This window comes from Physella acuta, unplaced genomic scaffold (assembly GCF_028476545.2).
Source record: "Physella acuta isolate Inbredline_101_S28 unplaced genomic scaffold, ASM2847654v3 ptg000384l, whole genome shotgun sequence".
In the NCBI taxonomy this organism is placed as follows: Eukaryota; Metazoa; Mollusca; class Gastropoda; family Physidae; genus Physella; species Physella acuta.
The window spans coordinates 152,501-167,069 of NW_026731903.1; the positions used below are offsets into that span (position 1 = coordinate 152,501).

At 32.3% G+C, this 14,569-nt stretch overlaps 2 protein-coding genes and 1 long non-coding RNA gene across 3 annotated transcripts in view; 1 reads left to right on the forward strand and 2 right to left on the reverse strand.

The window, feature by feature from the left end:
- LOC131942041 (uncharacterized) overlaps positions 1 to 257 on the forward strand; it is a 2,986-nt gene extending 2,729 nt beyond the window's left edge. Inside the window, exon 3 of the mRNA XM_059301707.1 lies at positions 1 to 257. This exon is cut by the window's left edge and continues 392 nt beyond it. The gene's annotated coding sequence lies outside the window, so the exon portion shown is untranslated.
- Positions 258 to 798: 541 nt separating this feature from the next.
- On the reverse strand, positions 799 to 8,492 carry LOC131942038 (F-box/LRR-repeat protein 6). Its single transcript, XM_059301700.1, has 10 exons — positions 8,489 to 8,492; positions 8,194 to 8,326; positions 7,182 to 7,371; positions 6,588 to 6,729; positions 5,030 to 5,178; positions 4,422 to 4,580; positions 4,164 to 4,255; positions 3,550 to 3,712; positions 2,508 to 2,674; positions 799 to 2,031 (listed from the first exon to the last, which is right to left on the reverse strand). Exons 1-10 carry the CDS (start codon positions 8,490 to 8,492, stop codon positions 1,842 to 1,844), a joined length of 1,389 nt encoding a protein of 462 aa, XP_059157683.1. The 3' UTR covers positions 799 to 1,841.
- A 1,817-nt stretch (positions 8,493 to 10,309) lies between these two features.
- Positions 10,310 to 11,553, reverse strand: LOC131942035 (uncharacterized). The gene is made up of 2 exons (XR_009386700.1): positions 11,438 to 11,553; positions 10,310 to 11,298 (listed from the first exon to the last, which is right to left on the reverse strand). It is a non-coding gene; the product is annotated as an uncharacterized LOC131942035 (long non-coding RNA).
- Between the last annotated feature and the right edge of the window lie 3,016 nt (positions 11,554 to 14,569).

A 14,569-nucleotide genomic window follows, 5' to 3' on the forward strand; every position in this document is an offset into this window, starting at 1 on the left:
TCTCTATGATGCACTTATCACAGAAATGTAAATTGTCACATACCGAAAAAATTGAAAACTGATTATTATGTAGTATTGTTTATTGGATGCTCATATCTTTAGCAGGTATACCTTAGAGGGTACCCATATATGAATTGAGTTGGTGACAGGACAAATGATCTGAGACAAAATATCCCAGACAAAATATCTGACAGACCAATGATCTCAGGACAAATGATCTAAAGAACAAATTATATCACAGACAAAATATCTCAGGACAAAATATATCAGGACAAAGGATACCATGGACAAATGATATCAGACAAAATATCTCACAACAAAATATTTATAGCATTTAAGAGGATTTTAGTCAAATCCTATACATATTTTGCTGTGAGATATTTTGTCTGAGGTGTTTTGTCTGAGATCAATTGTCCATGATATATTTGTCCTGATATATTTTGTCTTGATATATTTTGTCAGTGAGATCATTTGTCCATGAGATCATTTGTCTGTGACATAATTTATCTGGGATATTGTGTCGAAGATCATTTGTCATGAGATCATTTGTCATGGAACCATTGAGATGTACCTTAATGCTTATTATATTTGGATATAATTTATGTAGATATGGTTTCTTTTTTTTATGTGTTGAAATATGGCTTTAAACTTTTGTAAAAGAAAATTACCACTAAAGCTTCTTGAAAGAAGACATCTTGGCATTTATTTTGAGTTGTTTTAATAATTTATGTAACAAAATTTGACCATTAGCTTATTAGTAACAAATGTACTACAATACTTATAATTTGGACGGATTTTTAAAATTTTCAAATGTTTCTGTATTTTAAAATGATATTTTTTGTAAATGTTTTGAGTTTTTACTTGCCTACTTCATTTAAATGTCGAATTACAATGTTAAATATTAAAAATAAAAACAACTTGCTATTTGTTTGGATTTCAAAAGTTTTAATAAAATTGTAAATTATCAGTGCAGTGTCTGGATTTTGGGTGTTAAGACAATTATTAGGTAGCTCTACCATGTACTAAAAGACAATAATTAATCAAAAATTAATTAAATCTAGCATATTAATTACTTTGTATAACTAAACGGCTTCAAAATTTTAAATTGTGGTTGCACAACTGGAAAATGAATTTAGACAAACTTAAGATTAACATGACTTTATTGCAGTCTCATTACATTTAGAGTAGAAAAATTACAAAATATTAGAAAACTAATACCATTACAATTTTTATAATAATGATGTGGTATAATAAGAAAGATCCTTAAAAATTTGAAATATTGCATAGTTTAAAAAATTTTAAATTAATAAATTCAATATTTATGAAACTATAAAACCTTTATATTCAGTGATCAAAGGTTTTTTTTTTAAAAATTAGAAAGAATTTTTCTCACTTCACTAAATGATAATACTGTTTTTTAATTAATTACATATATTATATAACAAGATTAATAGCCTGAATCATCAATTTTTCCTTTTGAATTAATTTTTAAAAGTTAGCTATAAACTTCTACTTCATTCTAATCAGAGCTATAAAATGGTTAACATAAAATTAAAAAAGGAAGTAGCTTTAACATCAATTCATACAATGTGTGAATAATGTCAACAAAAAAATGCTGCCTGATTTATAACCCAGTTTATATACATATATTTTGTATAGTTTTTGTTCTTTGAATATTTAAACCAAACTGACATGATTCTGAGATGTGAAGGTAAAAAAATAATGGAAGGATCATCAAAGATGATTAGACTTAGACCTTTCAATGATCCTGGTCATTTTTCTAATGCAAAACCTTCAATAGTCAACACCCACACCCCAATCATTTATCAGACCTGCATGCTTCAGTTGTCAGAAATGTACTCTTCTGATTCCTCCTCATCACTACACCCCTGCTCAGTGGTACTTAAACAAAGGCAGCGCAACAAAGTGTTGAACTCTTTTTTGTGGAAAATGCGCTTCGATCCTCGGGGAAGCTCTCGACATGAAGTCAAATCTATTTCCTCCAAATTTTTGCAGGCTGATATTATTTGCCTGAAAATAACATGGTGAAATTTTTTTTTAATTGTGTAAAGCACTGAAGTGATAAAAACATACCACTGTTGATTAAAAGTAAATCTCAATGTACTACAAAAAACGGAGTATAGGACAGAGTAGCCTAGCGGCAGAGAGCTGGACTGCTAACCCGTAAGTCTCGAGTTCAAATCCGGGTTCAAGTCAGTAGACCGTCCCTGAGTCCACCCAGCTCTGATGGGTACCTAACTCACGTTAGGGAAAGTAAAGGCGGCTGGGCATAGTGTTAACCACACTATCCCTTCATATGCGGAGGTCACAGAAACAAGTGAACTCTACTTTACTTGCTCCATAGGCCGTCAGGTTTAAAAGGGAACTTTACTACAAAAAACATCCATTTAAAAAATACTATTTATATAACTGTTAAAATTTTTAAAAAGATTAATTAAAATAATTAATTATTATAATACAAATCTTTGGCTGATGGTATGACATACTTGACAGTCTTGGCTGTAATGTTTGTTTTTGAAATGTTGAGATGCTTAAGTGGGTAGCCTTGAAAGTTGGGATCATCAACAACAGCATAGAGGTTAAGTGCTGAATCTAAGGCATTTGATTTCAGTTTGTTGTTTGAAAGGTCAAGTACTTTGATAGACATGATCCACTGTTGATTGACAATAATAAAATAATTTAATCACTTCAATAACATTTCAGTTTATATTTTGTTATTTGTTACTACACAGGATTAAGTAAGTTACCCAGAAAATTGGGTAGAAATCAATCCGAAGTTATTCAAGGTTTGTGACCCTCCATAATGAAATCTATCTAGGAATTCATCTGTCCTCACCTTCGCGAAGGAGTTTTAAATTAAAATACTACTTAACTTTATTTACCTTGAAATTTTTCTGAATCAGGTTTCCAAAAGTTTCCAATCAAATGCTTTAAATAAGATGTTACCTTCAAAATTCTTTAAGCCTAAAGGATGAGCTGAATGTGTATAAACAGCTCAGCTTGTAGTGGAGGGTCACATTATTAAAGTCCTTAAGGTTTTTTTAAAACAATTGTATTAACTTATTCAATTACATTTTATTCTATACAAAAAAATTAGTAAAGTTTAAATCTGATCATTAGAGTTTGCCTAAATGAGGGCTAATATCTCTGATCAAGGTTAGAGAATAAAAATCTTCAAAAATCAAATCAACTTAAATATCATGTATTTAATAAATTAAAAAATATAAAATATCAAACCTAGCTGAGAATAGTGATTTACAAGAAGAACCAGACTAATTAAATACAAAATACTCAAAAGGATAGTAAAGAAAACAGTACTACTATGATAGCCTTTTAATGTACAAATCAGTGTAGAGACTACTGTAAAATATTTCAAGTAGCAATGTTTCCTCTCTTAAAATTTTTTATTTCAGTTTTTAAAATTACTGGATGGCTATTTTTTCAAATTCTTTAGACACCCTCGCATTTCCCAATCTTGGGTTATTTCAAGATAAACTGGGATCCTCGAGCATACACACAAATACTTACAGAATCAAGACACTCATATAAATTGTTGCTGTCTGCAACTTTCCATTTCATGTCAGCAAGATTCAAACAATCAACAGCCTTGACCCACTTGGTTATGACCCCTGGCAAGAGATTAGTGCTGCTGATGTCTAGTTCTATCAACTTTGTTACAGATGCAAACATTCTGAACAGAAATAGATAGAGATTTTAGTTCAGTTGCACTATTTAAACATCAGTTTATATAACCAAAACAATGCACAATCCACTAACAAGAGATAAAATAAAGTACCAAAAAAATTTTGTAAATTTAACATGCTGTTTGTACATTTATAATAAAAGAACTCTGAAAGCAACTAAATGTATTTAAGACGCTGGAGTACACATCTGTCTATAAAGCAGAGTAATTAGAAGGTGTTCATGCTGTCATGTTACTCTTAATTTTCCAAAATTAAAATGTTTAGTCAGGATTTAAATCACATTCCATGTGATATCTTCCACTCTTGCCCTATATTCTATAGTCAAATATTTTGATAATGTCTTTATGCAAGAGTAAATTTTGATTAGAAAATTAAATCACTAACTTATTCTAGATAGCATCAACTGTTAAAATGGGCAAATGTTATAACTCTACTTACAAGTAAAACACTGCTTTATCTGATGGACTGGTAGTCAAAGAAGATTGAGAATAAAATTTTAAATGTTTTGGACCTGAATATGGCTGGTCTTTCTGCAAACAGAAAAAGTTTACAAAACCATCTAAAACTGGTGATTTTTAAAAATATTATGAAGGAAGCTCAATAAAGTGTTGTGTATGCTTTATTTAGCAATGACAGTTAATAGGCATAAATTTTGGTATCAAATATATCCTTAAACCGTCACAATGAGCTATTTACCCCTTTCCCATCGCTCAAATTAATCCCATCGATTCGAAGCTCTTTTAATTTGGGACAACTTTCCACAAACCCACGCATGTCAACCTTGCAGTCTATCTGTTTCAATGAAAACCTGGGACTCATTCGCACATCTAACTCTTCAAGGTTTGGGCAATTATCCTGTAAATGGAAAAATAATATTTAAATTGGCAACTTATTCAAGCATATATACAAGTTTGGAACAATTACCTATGAATAAAGAGATACAAACAAGTAACAGATGGGTTGGGTTAACTTGTCTAGGGTATACAAACATGTGAAGGCTAGTAAAAAGAGAATATTTAAAATTCAGATTTTTAAGCTTAATGTTCTATCTTGATTTTGTAGTTGATTTGATTTAGTGGTCAAGGGCTATCACTGTAGCTTGGTGGTTGGGGGTGGGCATGGCAAAGGAGATGTTTCAAGGACACTTAACTCTTAACCAGAGCTTCAACTTATGCAAGTGTTAAGACTAGATCTGACTGTAACCATGGATTAAAAAAAAAGATGGAGTGGTTTTAACTATGGCAAAACTAGTTTCTATCCTGAACAGAATAGGTTTTTAGTTCTGTTGTTTTTTTTATATTCACCTGAAGAGCTTTAAAAAAAGAACAAGCATATTTCTTGACAGTAAAGAAACCTATGACACCTGCCAGCCTCACTTCAACCAGTCTGGCTCCACAGCCAGAGATTAGGCTCTCAATGTGAAGACTCCTGAATCCTGGTCCACCTTGTTCTCCCAATAAGCAATAAAATATAATAATACATTCAACTGAATGAACGCTAATACATTCAACTAAATTAATTCTAACATACTATGAATCAATGCTAACTAATCATAAAAATAAGAGTCTGAAATTAAACATTAAGATGTCTTGCATGGAAGTGTTTGTTATGTACATTTCTGAAATATAATCCAAATTTTATACATCCATGTTTTCATGCAACTTTACTTTCTAGGTTTGTACTGTATGGGATGGTATGGTCCAGTGATAGAGCACACACCTGTATAAAGTTTCTGGGTTTAAGTCTGACATCACTGAGGCAGCCTAGTCTTAGTGAGTACCTCATGTTATTCCAAAAGTAGAGACTGACCACACTATCCCTTTATGCAGTCTGAAAGGTTTTATTCATATGTGTACTATGGACCATTTATGAACAGACAAGTGTATCCCCAACTTGGCCCAGACTTACTGTGTGAACAAAGGTGGTAGAGATATCAGAAATGGTTTTATTTCCATGTAGACAGATATGAACACAGTGTTTCTTCCAGACTTTTTTCTCCAGGGGGGGCACTTGAAATTTTCGGGGGGGGGGGGGGGGGGCGGTAGACTTTTTTCGGGGGGGCGGACACTGTTAAAAGTATATATTTTCTATATGAATTATATAAATTTCATTTCGTTCAGGGGGGGCGGTAAAATTTTTTCAAAGAGATGCCTGGAAGAAACTCTGTATGAACAGACAATGTATCCCAACCATGGCCCAGACTTACTGTGTGAACAAGGGGGTTAGAGATATCAGAAAGGGTTTTATTTACATGTAGACAGATATGAACAGACAATGTATCCCCAACATGGCTTAGACTTACTGTGTGAACACTGATCACAGAGATATCAGAAATGGTTTTATTTCCATGTAGACAGATATGAACAGACTATGTATCCCAAACGTGGCTTAGACTTACAGTGTGAACACTGATCACAGAGATATCAGAAATGGTTTTATTTACATGTACACAGATATGAACAGACTATGTATCCCCAACATGACCTTACTGTGTGAACAAAGGGGTTAGAGATATCAGAAAGGGTTTTATTTACATGTAGACAGATATGAACAGATAATGTATCCCTACATGGCTTAGACTTACTGTGTGAACAAAGGTGGTAGAGGTATCAGAAAGGGTTTTATTTCCATGTAGACAGATATGAACAATGTATCCCAACCATGGCCCAGACTTACTGTGTGAACAAAGGTGGTAGAGGTATCAGAAAGGGTTTTATTTCCATGTAGACAGATATGAACAGATAATGTATCCCTACATGGCTTATACTTACTGTGTGAACAAAGGTGGTAGAGGTATCAGAAAGGGTTTTATTTCCATGTAGACAGATATGAACAATGTATCCCAACCATGGCCCAGACTTACTGTGTGAACAAGGGGGTTAGAGATGTCTACCCTCCTGAGAGAGGTACACAGCTGTGGCAGCCTGGAGACCAGTTCTGGCTGCACCTTGCCGCAGCTGAACAGGTTGAGAGTGACAAGACCTGGGGTGTTGGTGAGTAGAGACTGTTGATGATAGAAGCATGCACACAACTCTTTGTTATTTCAATGCCACTTTTTTCTTTAAAAAATTTAATTCTAAAAAATATTCTTTTTAAAAGATGCTATTTAACACAATTCTCTACTGAGGTTTGATTAATGGGTGTAATGGGAACTTTTAAAGATAGAAATTTAATTTTACTAAAAATATTAATTTTTGATAGATCTTTTCTTGTATTCACCACGTCAATTTGTTTTTAACTTGCTTATAAAACCACATTCCATTAAAAAGAAGCCAACTTTACTAAAAAGATTACTGTTTTTCTCAAAATAAATAAAAATCCACAAATATATATCACTAGGTAGCCCAAACTAACAGTTTTAAATATGACTAGTAACTCAGTTGGTTATAAGAAGTATTAAATCCAAATTTAAAAACCCAAACCCTATCCAACCAGCTAGAAAGTCATTTTACTTACTTCAATGACAGAAGAGCTGAGCTTTGTTTGGCCAGCCAGGTTCAGGTTCTTGCACAGTGACAAATCATAGCTGAGTATCCCATCTAGTTTGGCATTTTTTAAATTAATGACTTCTATACTCAGGTCCAGGTATTCAAAGAGGGAAGCTTCTCTTGTAGCTCGGTGCCATTCTTTACAAACTCTTGATGCTCTTCAATCCATGAGATTAATGAGAAATAATTTTAAAACTCATTTGAATAAAACATATTATAATATAAAAAGTAATGCATTATACAAAATGTAATACTTCTGTTAATACTATGACAGAGATTAATTTTGAGATTACAGGTTTTAATAAATAAAATAAAAAGATTGCAATGAATGTTAGCGTGTCATTGTTTATATCATACTGGTTACACAAAAATCTAACATTTTGCTGAACCATGTCAAAAAAAAGCCAAAGTTATGATAAATATGAATTGATTATACTGTCCTGATCAGGAACGGTTCAGATCCTGATAAAACTATAGTAATAGTAAAGTACCCTTTGAAACCTCGAAGTCCACGAAGTAGGTGCAGTGGAGTTCACCTGTTTCAGTGACCTCTGGATATGAAGCACTATGCCCAGCCGGCTTTACTTCCCCTAACGTCAATCAGGTACCCATCAGAGCTGGGTGGACTCAGGGATGTTAAACTATATTGGCCAGATAATTTCTGTTATATTGCTTACAGAGTATTTCATTTTAAATGAGTATCCAGTATTTTAAGACTTTAGTAAAGAACACTTTTAGACAGTCCATGGAGCAGTTAAAGAAATGCTTCTTTTTCTTTACACATGCATTAATGCCTAGCTGCATTTACTTTCCCCAGGTATAAAGAAGAGTGGAGTGGACCCGGGGACATTCTATGGATACTAACTGAAGATTCAAACTCATGACTTTTGAGTCAGCAGTCAAATGCTGTAATACCTTTTTACCATAAAACTTTCAGATAAATAAAAAAAAAAATTCTGACAGTCAGGCGATAGACCTACCTTGGAATAAACTTAATGATTCCTTCAGCAGCTATACAAAATGAGAAAATCTTCACCAAAATCTCAGGGGGAAGCCAAAACGTTTCCTTGTGTACCGACAGTTTGGTCCGAGTAGACGCTTCATCTTCTGGAGCTAAGAAAACACAAAGATTCACTTTAATGATAAGTTGTCAAAGCATTCAGCTAGATATCACTGTGCTTTTTTTTGGAGGAAAAAATAACATATAACTTTTGAAACCGTATAATTATAAATGTCATGGTATATTATACTTTAAAAATACAACAAAATAATGACTCATAACTTCCTAAAACTATTAGTTTTCAATGCTAAGATATAGTTTTAAAAAAATGAAAATATTTAGCCTTTAACTTTAGGTTGAAAATTGCATTCTAAACCTCAACCCTTCAGTTATCAGTATAGATTAAGATAATTGATCAGAAGTTAGTTCTAATTTTCCTATAAATTTTAGAAGTTTTATGAGAAATCAATGCTTTTTGAAGTGATGTCATTTACAGATGAAAAATTATAAGGCCTACATTGATAAAAGTAGCTCATCAAAAGATCATCTCTTTATTACCAGGAACATGATCCTGTACTTTGCTCTGACAGGTTTGTTTTTTACGTGAAGTACTGTCATCACTCTGCTGCTGCTGCCTCTTATTTCTTTTCAAAATTTGTTTTGATTTTTTAAACGAATTCTGTGTTTCTTCTTCATCTGTAGAATGTCTGTTAGTGTGGAAAAAAGTAAGAACCAAGTTTTTAAAGAGAGTTAAACAATCCCTATAGAACAGCAACCAAAACATTGACCTCCTCAATCATTGACACAACAGATGACCTTGCAGTAAGTTGAGTAAGAAGTCATATTTCTTATTCTTTTTTTTTTAAGTACTAGACTAAACTGATATTTACCTTCCTGGATAGTAATCTGAATCATCGGAATCAGATGAACACTCCTCATATTTCTTTCTTGTAATTCCTAAAATACCCCTTTCTGTTCTTTTCCTTTTACTCATTATAAATCTATTAACCTTATATTACTTATAAGAAAATAGTAGCTATGATTTCTAGCACCTGTTTTAAAAAAAAAGATTTCAGCTAATTATTTGCAACTTGCAACTTTTAAAAGTATTGACAAAATTTCTTTGATAAATTAATTTAAATAAACTTCACTTATTCTAATCAATAATTTAATAATTATCTCATTTGGTATGCTAATTCACCTAAATTAGCTTTTGTTAGGATAATTTAATTAACTTAACTTACTATTAGGAATTTTTATTAACTATCTACGTATCTAGACTATAAGAAGTGATTTTTTTAGGTAAATTTTAACCCCTTTCTTCTATTTGTCATAGTATTCATAATCTCCTAACCCTAACCCACGTATTGTAACTAAGATTCAATTATAATGTTTTTGGCTCTAAGAATCTAAGGTATTGTATTGTATCAAGATTTTCTTGAACGCACTACTGCTAATCCAAAAGTCTTGAGTTAGATCTCTGGCTTGATTTGATGCTTACTTAGTACTTAGGCTACCTGACTCAGTCACATTAGAGTCATTAGAGAAGAAGAAAGTAAAGGCGCCTGGGTAAAGTGAAGTGCTAACCACAAAATCCCTTTGTATGCCAATTTCACAGAAATAAGTGAGCTTGACTTTATCGCCCCTATGAAATGCAAGATTTGAAAGGGTAGCTGGATGGCTGAAGCTTTGTAATACCTTGTTAGGATAAGAACTATGAGTATAGTCAGGATTTGGGTTAGAGATAACCAATATATAATAGCATCTAGATCTAGTGACTAAGGAGAGAATCTGAATATGACTAAGTAGGTATTCAAAATGAAATTTTTATAATGAAATTAAATAAAATTTAACACTTCCACCTGATAGCGACTGTTTTCATCAGAACAGAAACACCAAATTTATTGATGTATGTCCATTTTTAAAAAAGTTATGAATTTTTTAAAACTCAAAAATTGCGTTAGCTTTTTGAACAGTAAAGGGTCTATTTGAGACCCCTACTAACTTCTACAATAACTAAGTTAGAACTCTCAAATTTCTTGCACACACAGCCAGTAATACAAATAGCAAACCCAATTTTTTTCAAGGTAGTCAGACAGATATAAATAGAAAATTTATTCACATAAAAATGAGCCAAAGCACAATTTTACCGAAGTACGAAAAGGGAGACAAAAAGTTAATTTACAGTCATTTTTAAAAAATCATAGAAAATCAACTAATTAAGCCACATTAATAATATAAATGTTCTATGAAAGGAAATTCAAACCATGTTAATATAAAATAAGCAGGTAAAGAATTAATAAAGAAAGTAATTAGCGAGACCAGATTCAGCAAGGTCAGTTTATAAAAATTAGAAATTTCATCCTTTTTCAAAAAATTATTAAAAAATAATTAAGTAAGGTATCTTAATAAATTTTACACCAACTTAAAGCACATGATGTTCTTAATATATAATAAACACAGAGACATAAAATAATCATTCTGCAAAACAATACAAGGCATCCTTCCTTAACGCCCAAAATCAAGAATTTTCAATACCTAACATCTCGCAAAAAGTGTTCTTACTTTTAAGAAAGTAATATAAATTGTGTAGGAAACATGTTAGCATTACTTTGTTATAAAAAACTAAATAACTATACTACTACTTTACTTATATCCTATAATAATAAGAAATTCCATGCATTTTAAAAACTGACGAAGTAAGATAACTAATTAAACTGAAATTCTTTTTAAATTACCCTAATAGAGTTGTGATGTTCATCTAGTTTTGTTACTCTGGTTCCTAATCATGACTTGTTTAGCATAAATTTACTTGTTACTAGTAGTATATTTATTTCTTCTAGTTAGTTATTGATCAAAGTCAACTTCTGTAAATGTCTAGGTCCTAACTTATACAATTATCAGAAATCTTAGAGCAGGTTCAAAAAGACAGGTCAATATCCTGATTGGGAAAGTTCTCTATGAGGTTGTGTAGCATTGTAATTAATAGTCAATATCCTGGTTGAGTTTGTCTTCTTCAAGGTTACAGATCAAATTATGGAATCTAGTAAGGGATCCTTCCATTGGTCCAGAGTATAGAAAATGTCTGTGAATAAAAACAATTAATTAGCATTTCAAATATACTGACTTATATAGCAGGCCTGTATATCTTTATACCAACTTAGATATCAATCATGTAACATTACATCATTATAAATAATAAGCAAAGTGCATACAATACTAACATTTGACATATGGTTTCCTTCAAAAGTATTCATGAGTCCTGTTGTTGCTTTCACAACAATACAAAATTTTATGAGTTTCCCCTTTCTTTTATGCTATCTTGCTCTGTAATTAGAATAATAATATTAAAAGTAAGGCTGCTCAATGCTTTTTAGATATTAAATGTAAGCACTATAGATAGTTCTACTACTAGATCTAAATATTAACATGAAAGCAATAGTGAATCTACCTAATCTAAGTAGATCTAGACTAAATCTAGAAACAACTTTGGACTAAACTATTATGGAAGGGGGGCTACATTTTATTTTAAGTCGTCTTTACAATAAATCTAGAGATAAAAAATGTAAAAAGATCGTAATATTCTAAAATTTAATGTAACTACTGCACATATATAGAATAGTTAACTATTAAACTAGGAAAGAAAAAAAAAACAATGCTACAATAAATTGAAAGTATGCTGTTAACCGCTGCGGTAATATAATAGTTGAACCCAACACTACGAGAAAGTAGAAAAAAAACATGGCGGACAATCGGCTTGAAATATCGACAAAATATTGATAGTTTAATCGGCCGATGTTATTAAGTAACATAATTTACTAAAACAAATTAAATTCTATCATCCTTTTAAACATCTTTTTGATTTAATTGTGCATTCCTTTTTTATTTCAGTGACCATAAATTAAATACAACTGACTTTTAAAAAAGGCTAGATAATTTATATTAATTTTTTGGAAAAAAATTTTTTAAGCGTGGAGCAATTACCGATAAGCGGACACTAATATTCAAATGTATTAAAGCAGCAGTTAATCATAAATAAATAGAATATAGCTAGTAATATATTGTGCATTCAACTTACCTGCACGTGTTTTTAAATCCACTGTAATCAACGAATAAACACAAAATCTCGCTCTGAACCGAGGTCGGGTGTTCCGGAATTCAACAAAATCTTGACTCAAGCCGGCGAAATTTAGATGCGGGTCGTCGCGATTTGTATACATTGGTTTCATTTACTGCGGTCCGACCCCATACATGGAGTGTTCATTAAATTGTAACAGTTTTATGGCAAATTGGATGCCCTTTCGGAATATACAACTTTGGCGGCTGTAAAATTATTTTTTCATGGAAAAAAATCATTTTAAAATTTTAAATTGAACATTTTTAGCATTTAATTATATTATACAGCTGGTAAAGTTATACCATCTTACAGAGCTACCATTCTTCTTTCTAAATCAGTGGTTTCTAATTGCGTATGTGTTATGGGGTCGGACCGCCGCGCGATGCCGCAACGCGACCAAAAAATTTTAAAACCGGCTTAAATTTTTCGGCTCATTTAGAATACCTAGACTAAGAGTCTAAGACTCACTACTCACTAAGATTCTAAGATGTCCGATGAGGCCTGAGCTAGAGAAAGTAAAAAAAAAAATTAGCCTCTTCCCTGCCCCATTCCCCCTTTTTCTGAGCTAACATTAATTTGATAATTGTAGACTACAATTAGATCTACTGTCATTTAGAATCAGATTTTAGATTTCTAGAATCTAGATTCTCTAGATCTAGACTCTAGACTCTAGAATAAAATTTTGTATTTGCCTGGCCTGGCTAGTAACAAAATCTAGATGGGTGCCAGAACAAAATTTTCAAAGAAAGAACAAGTTTTAATTAATTGGCAAAATTAGTTCTAATAAGAATCACTTACTTCTAATTCTAATATATCTATGTTTATATTTTTTAGTAGTAATCCTTGACCGAATCACAAGTTTAATAAATCTGCATTAAATGGTGTTCTTAACAGTTGCTTAAAGGGAATAATCAAAGCTATACAAAAAGTATTTTACTTACCAAGCATTCAAAATTAAAAACGTGAAATGGAAGTCAACTGTCAACGATGGACTGTCAATGATGTCAAGGTCTGCAAAATCACTTTATTCGCTAATTAAACATAATAAGCCATGTTGAAGTAGAAAATATAGATCTGGGTAAAGTTTAACCCGATTTTTCTCTGTAACTACTAAAACTATAACTTTCTTGCTAGGAATTTTAAATAAATCATCGGGACACCAGATATTTTTCTAATAAATATAATCCTGAATAATCTGTTACATCGCCTTTTATAAAATTGCCTGTATCAAATGCGTAAGAAACAGGCTAAGAATCTGAATGTATGCAAAGTTTCTAGTGTAATGTACTTTGAGAAACAATAGTACCACCTTTTTCATTTTCTATTTTACTTTTCTTTGTAAGAAATCAGTTAATGAAGTACCTGAATTTGTCCATCCAAGGACAAACTACAATTTAAGGTAGCAGTTGATTGATTTTGAATTTTTTTTCTCCCTAGATGGGTTGTTGTCCCCAGCAATCGAGCATATCACCCATATCACAGACATTTTCCCACTTTCATCCTTTTTTTTTCTAAAAAAAAAAAAAAAAAAAAAAAAAAAAAGAAGAAGAAGACGTGTTTGTTTTTTCCATATTTTCACTTTATTGTAGTAGTTTCAAGTCCACTGTAAAATTTGTACCTATCTTTAATATTATCTGAATGATAACTAAAAACGTGAGCTTGCTTCTGTTGATTCAGCAAGGTAAAACCTTGATATCTTTGAAAATCCGCCCCCCCCCCCCTGACATGAACTAACATGTCTGTTATCTTCACCATCATCTTTTCCTTTTTGTGCCCAACAGAAGCCGCCACTTTCGTGGGTCTCCGGCAATTTTCCTGGCAGTCCCCCATGACAGTCCTGCCTTCCCCGTATCCCAGCTTTCATCTGCATTAGTCATACTTTGAGGAGTTGTTTTTGAAGTTTTATTGTTTCCTTTTTTGTTTCTGTAGAGGCCTTTTTTCCGAATAAAGATTGCTGGCCTTATATTCAACCCCCAACCTGGAGGACCAGGGTGCTAGCTTTCGTCTGCCAACGCCCCCCCCCCTACCCACGCCGATCTTCCCAGCTTGGTCGCACCTGCCAGTTTACACTCCCGCTGATGTCTGTTATGGGCCGCTGATGTTATTAGAGTAGAGAGAGGTTTGATGGGCTTTTGTTTAATTGTGTGAGGTTTATATAGTTTGCTTGAGAAATTTCCAATGCAATTTCATATGATGCTCTCTTGCTTAAAACTTCCTGTTCCATTAAGTCTATGACGTT

Coding starts and splice junctions, on each gene's coding strand:
- LOC131942038 (XM_059301700.1), bottom strand. Junction 4,581..5,029: donor CTTTTTTTAAAGCTCTTCAG/GTGAATATAAAA, acceptor TTCCATTTACAG/GATAATTGCCCAAACCTTGA. Junction 2,032..2,507: donor ATTACAGCCAAGACTGTCAA/GTATGTCATACC, acceptor TGTTATTTTCAG/GCAAATAATATCAGCCTGCA.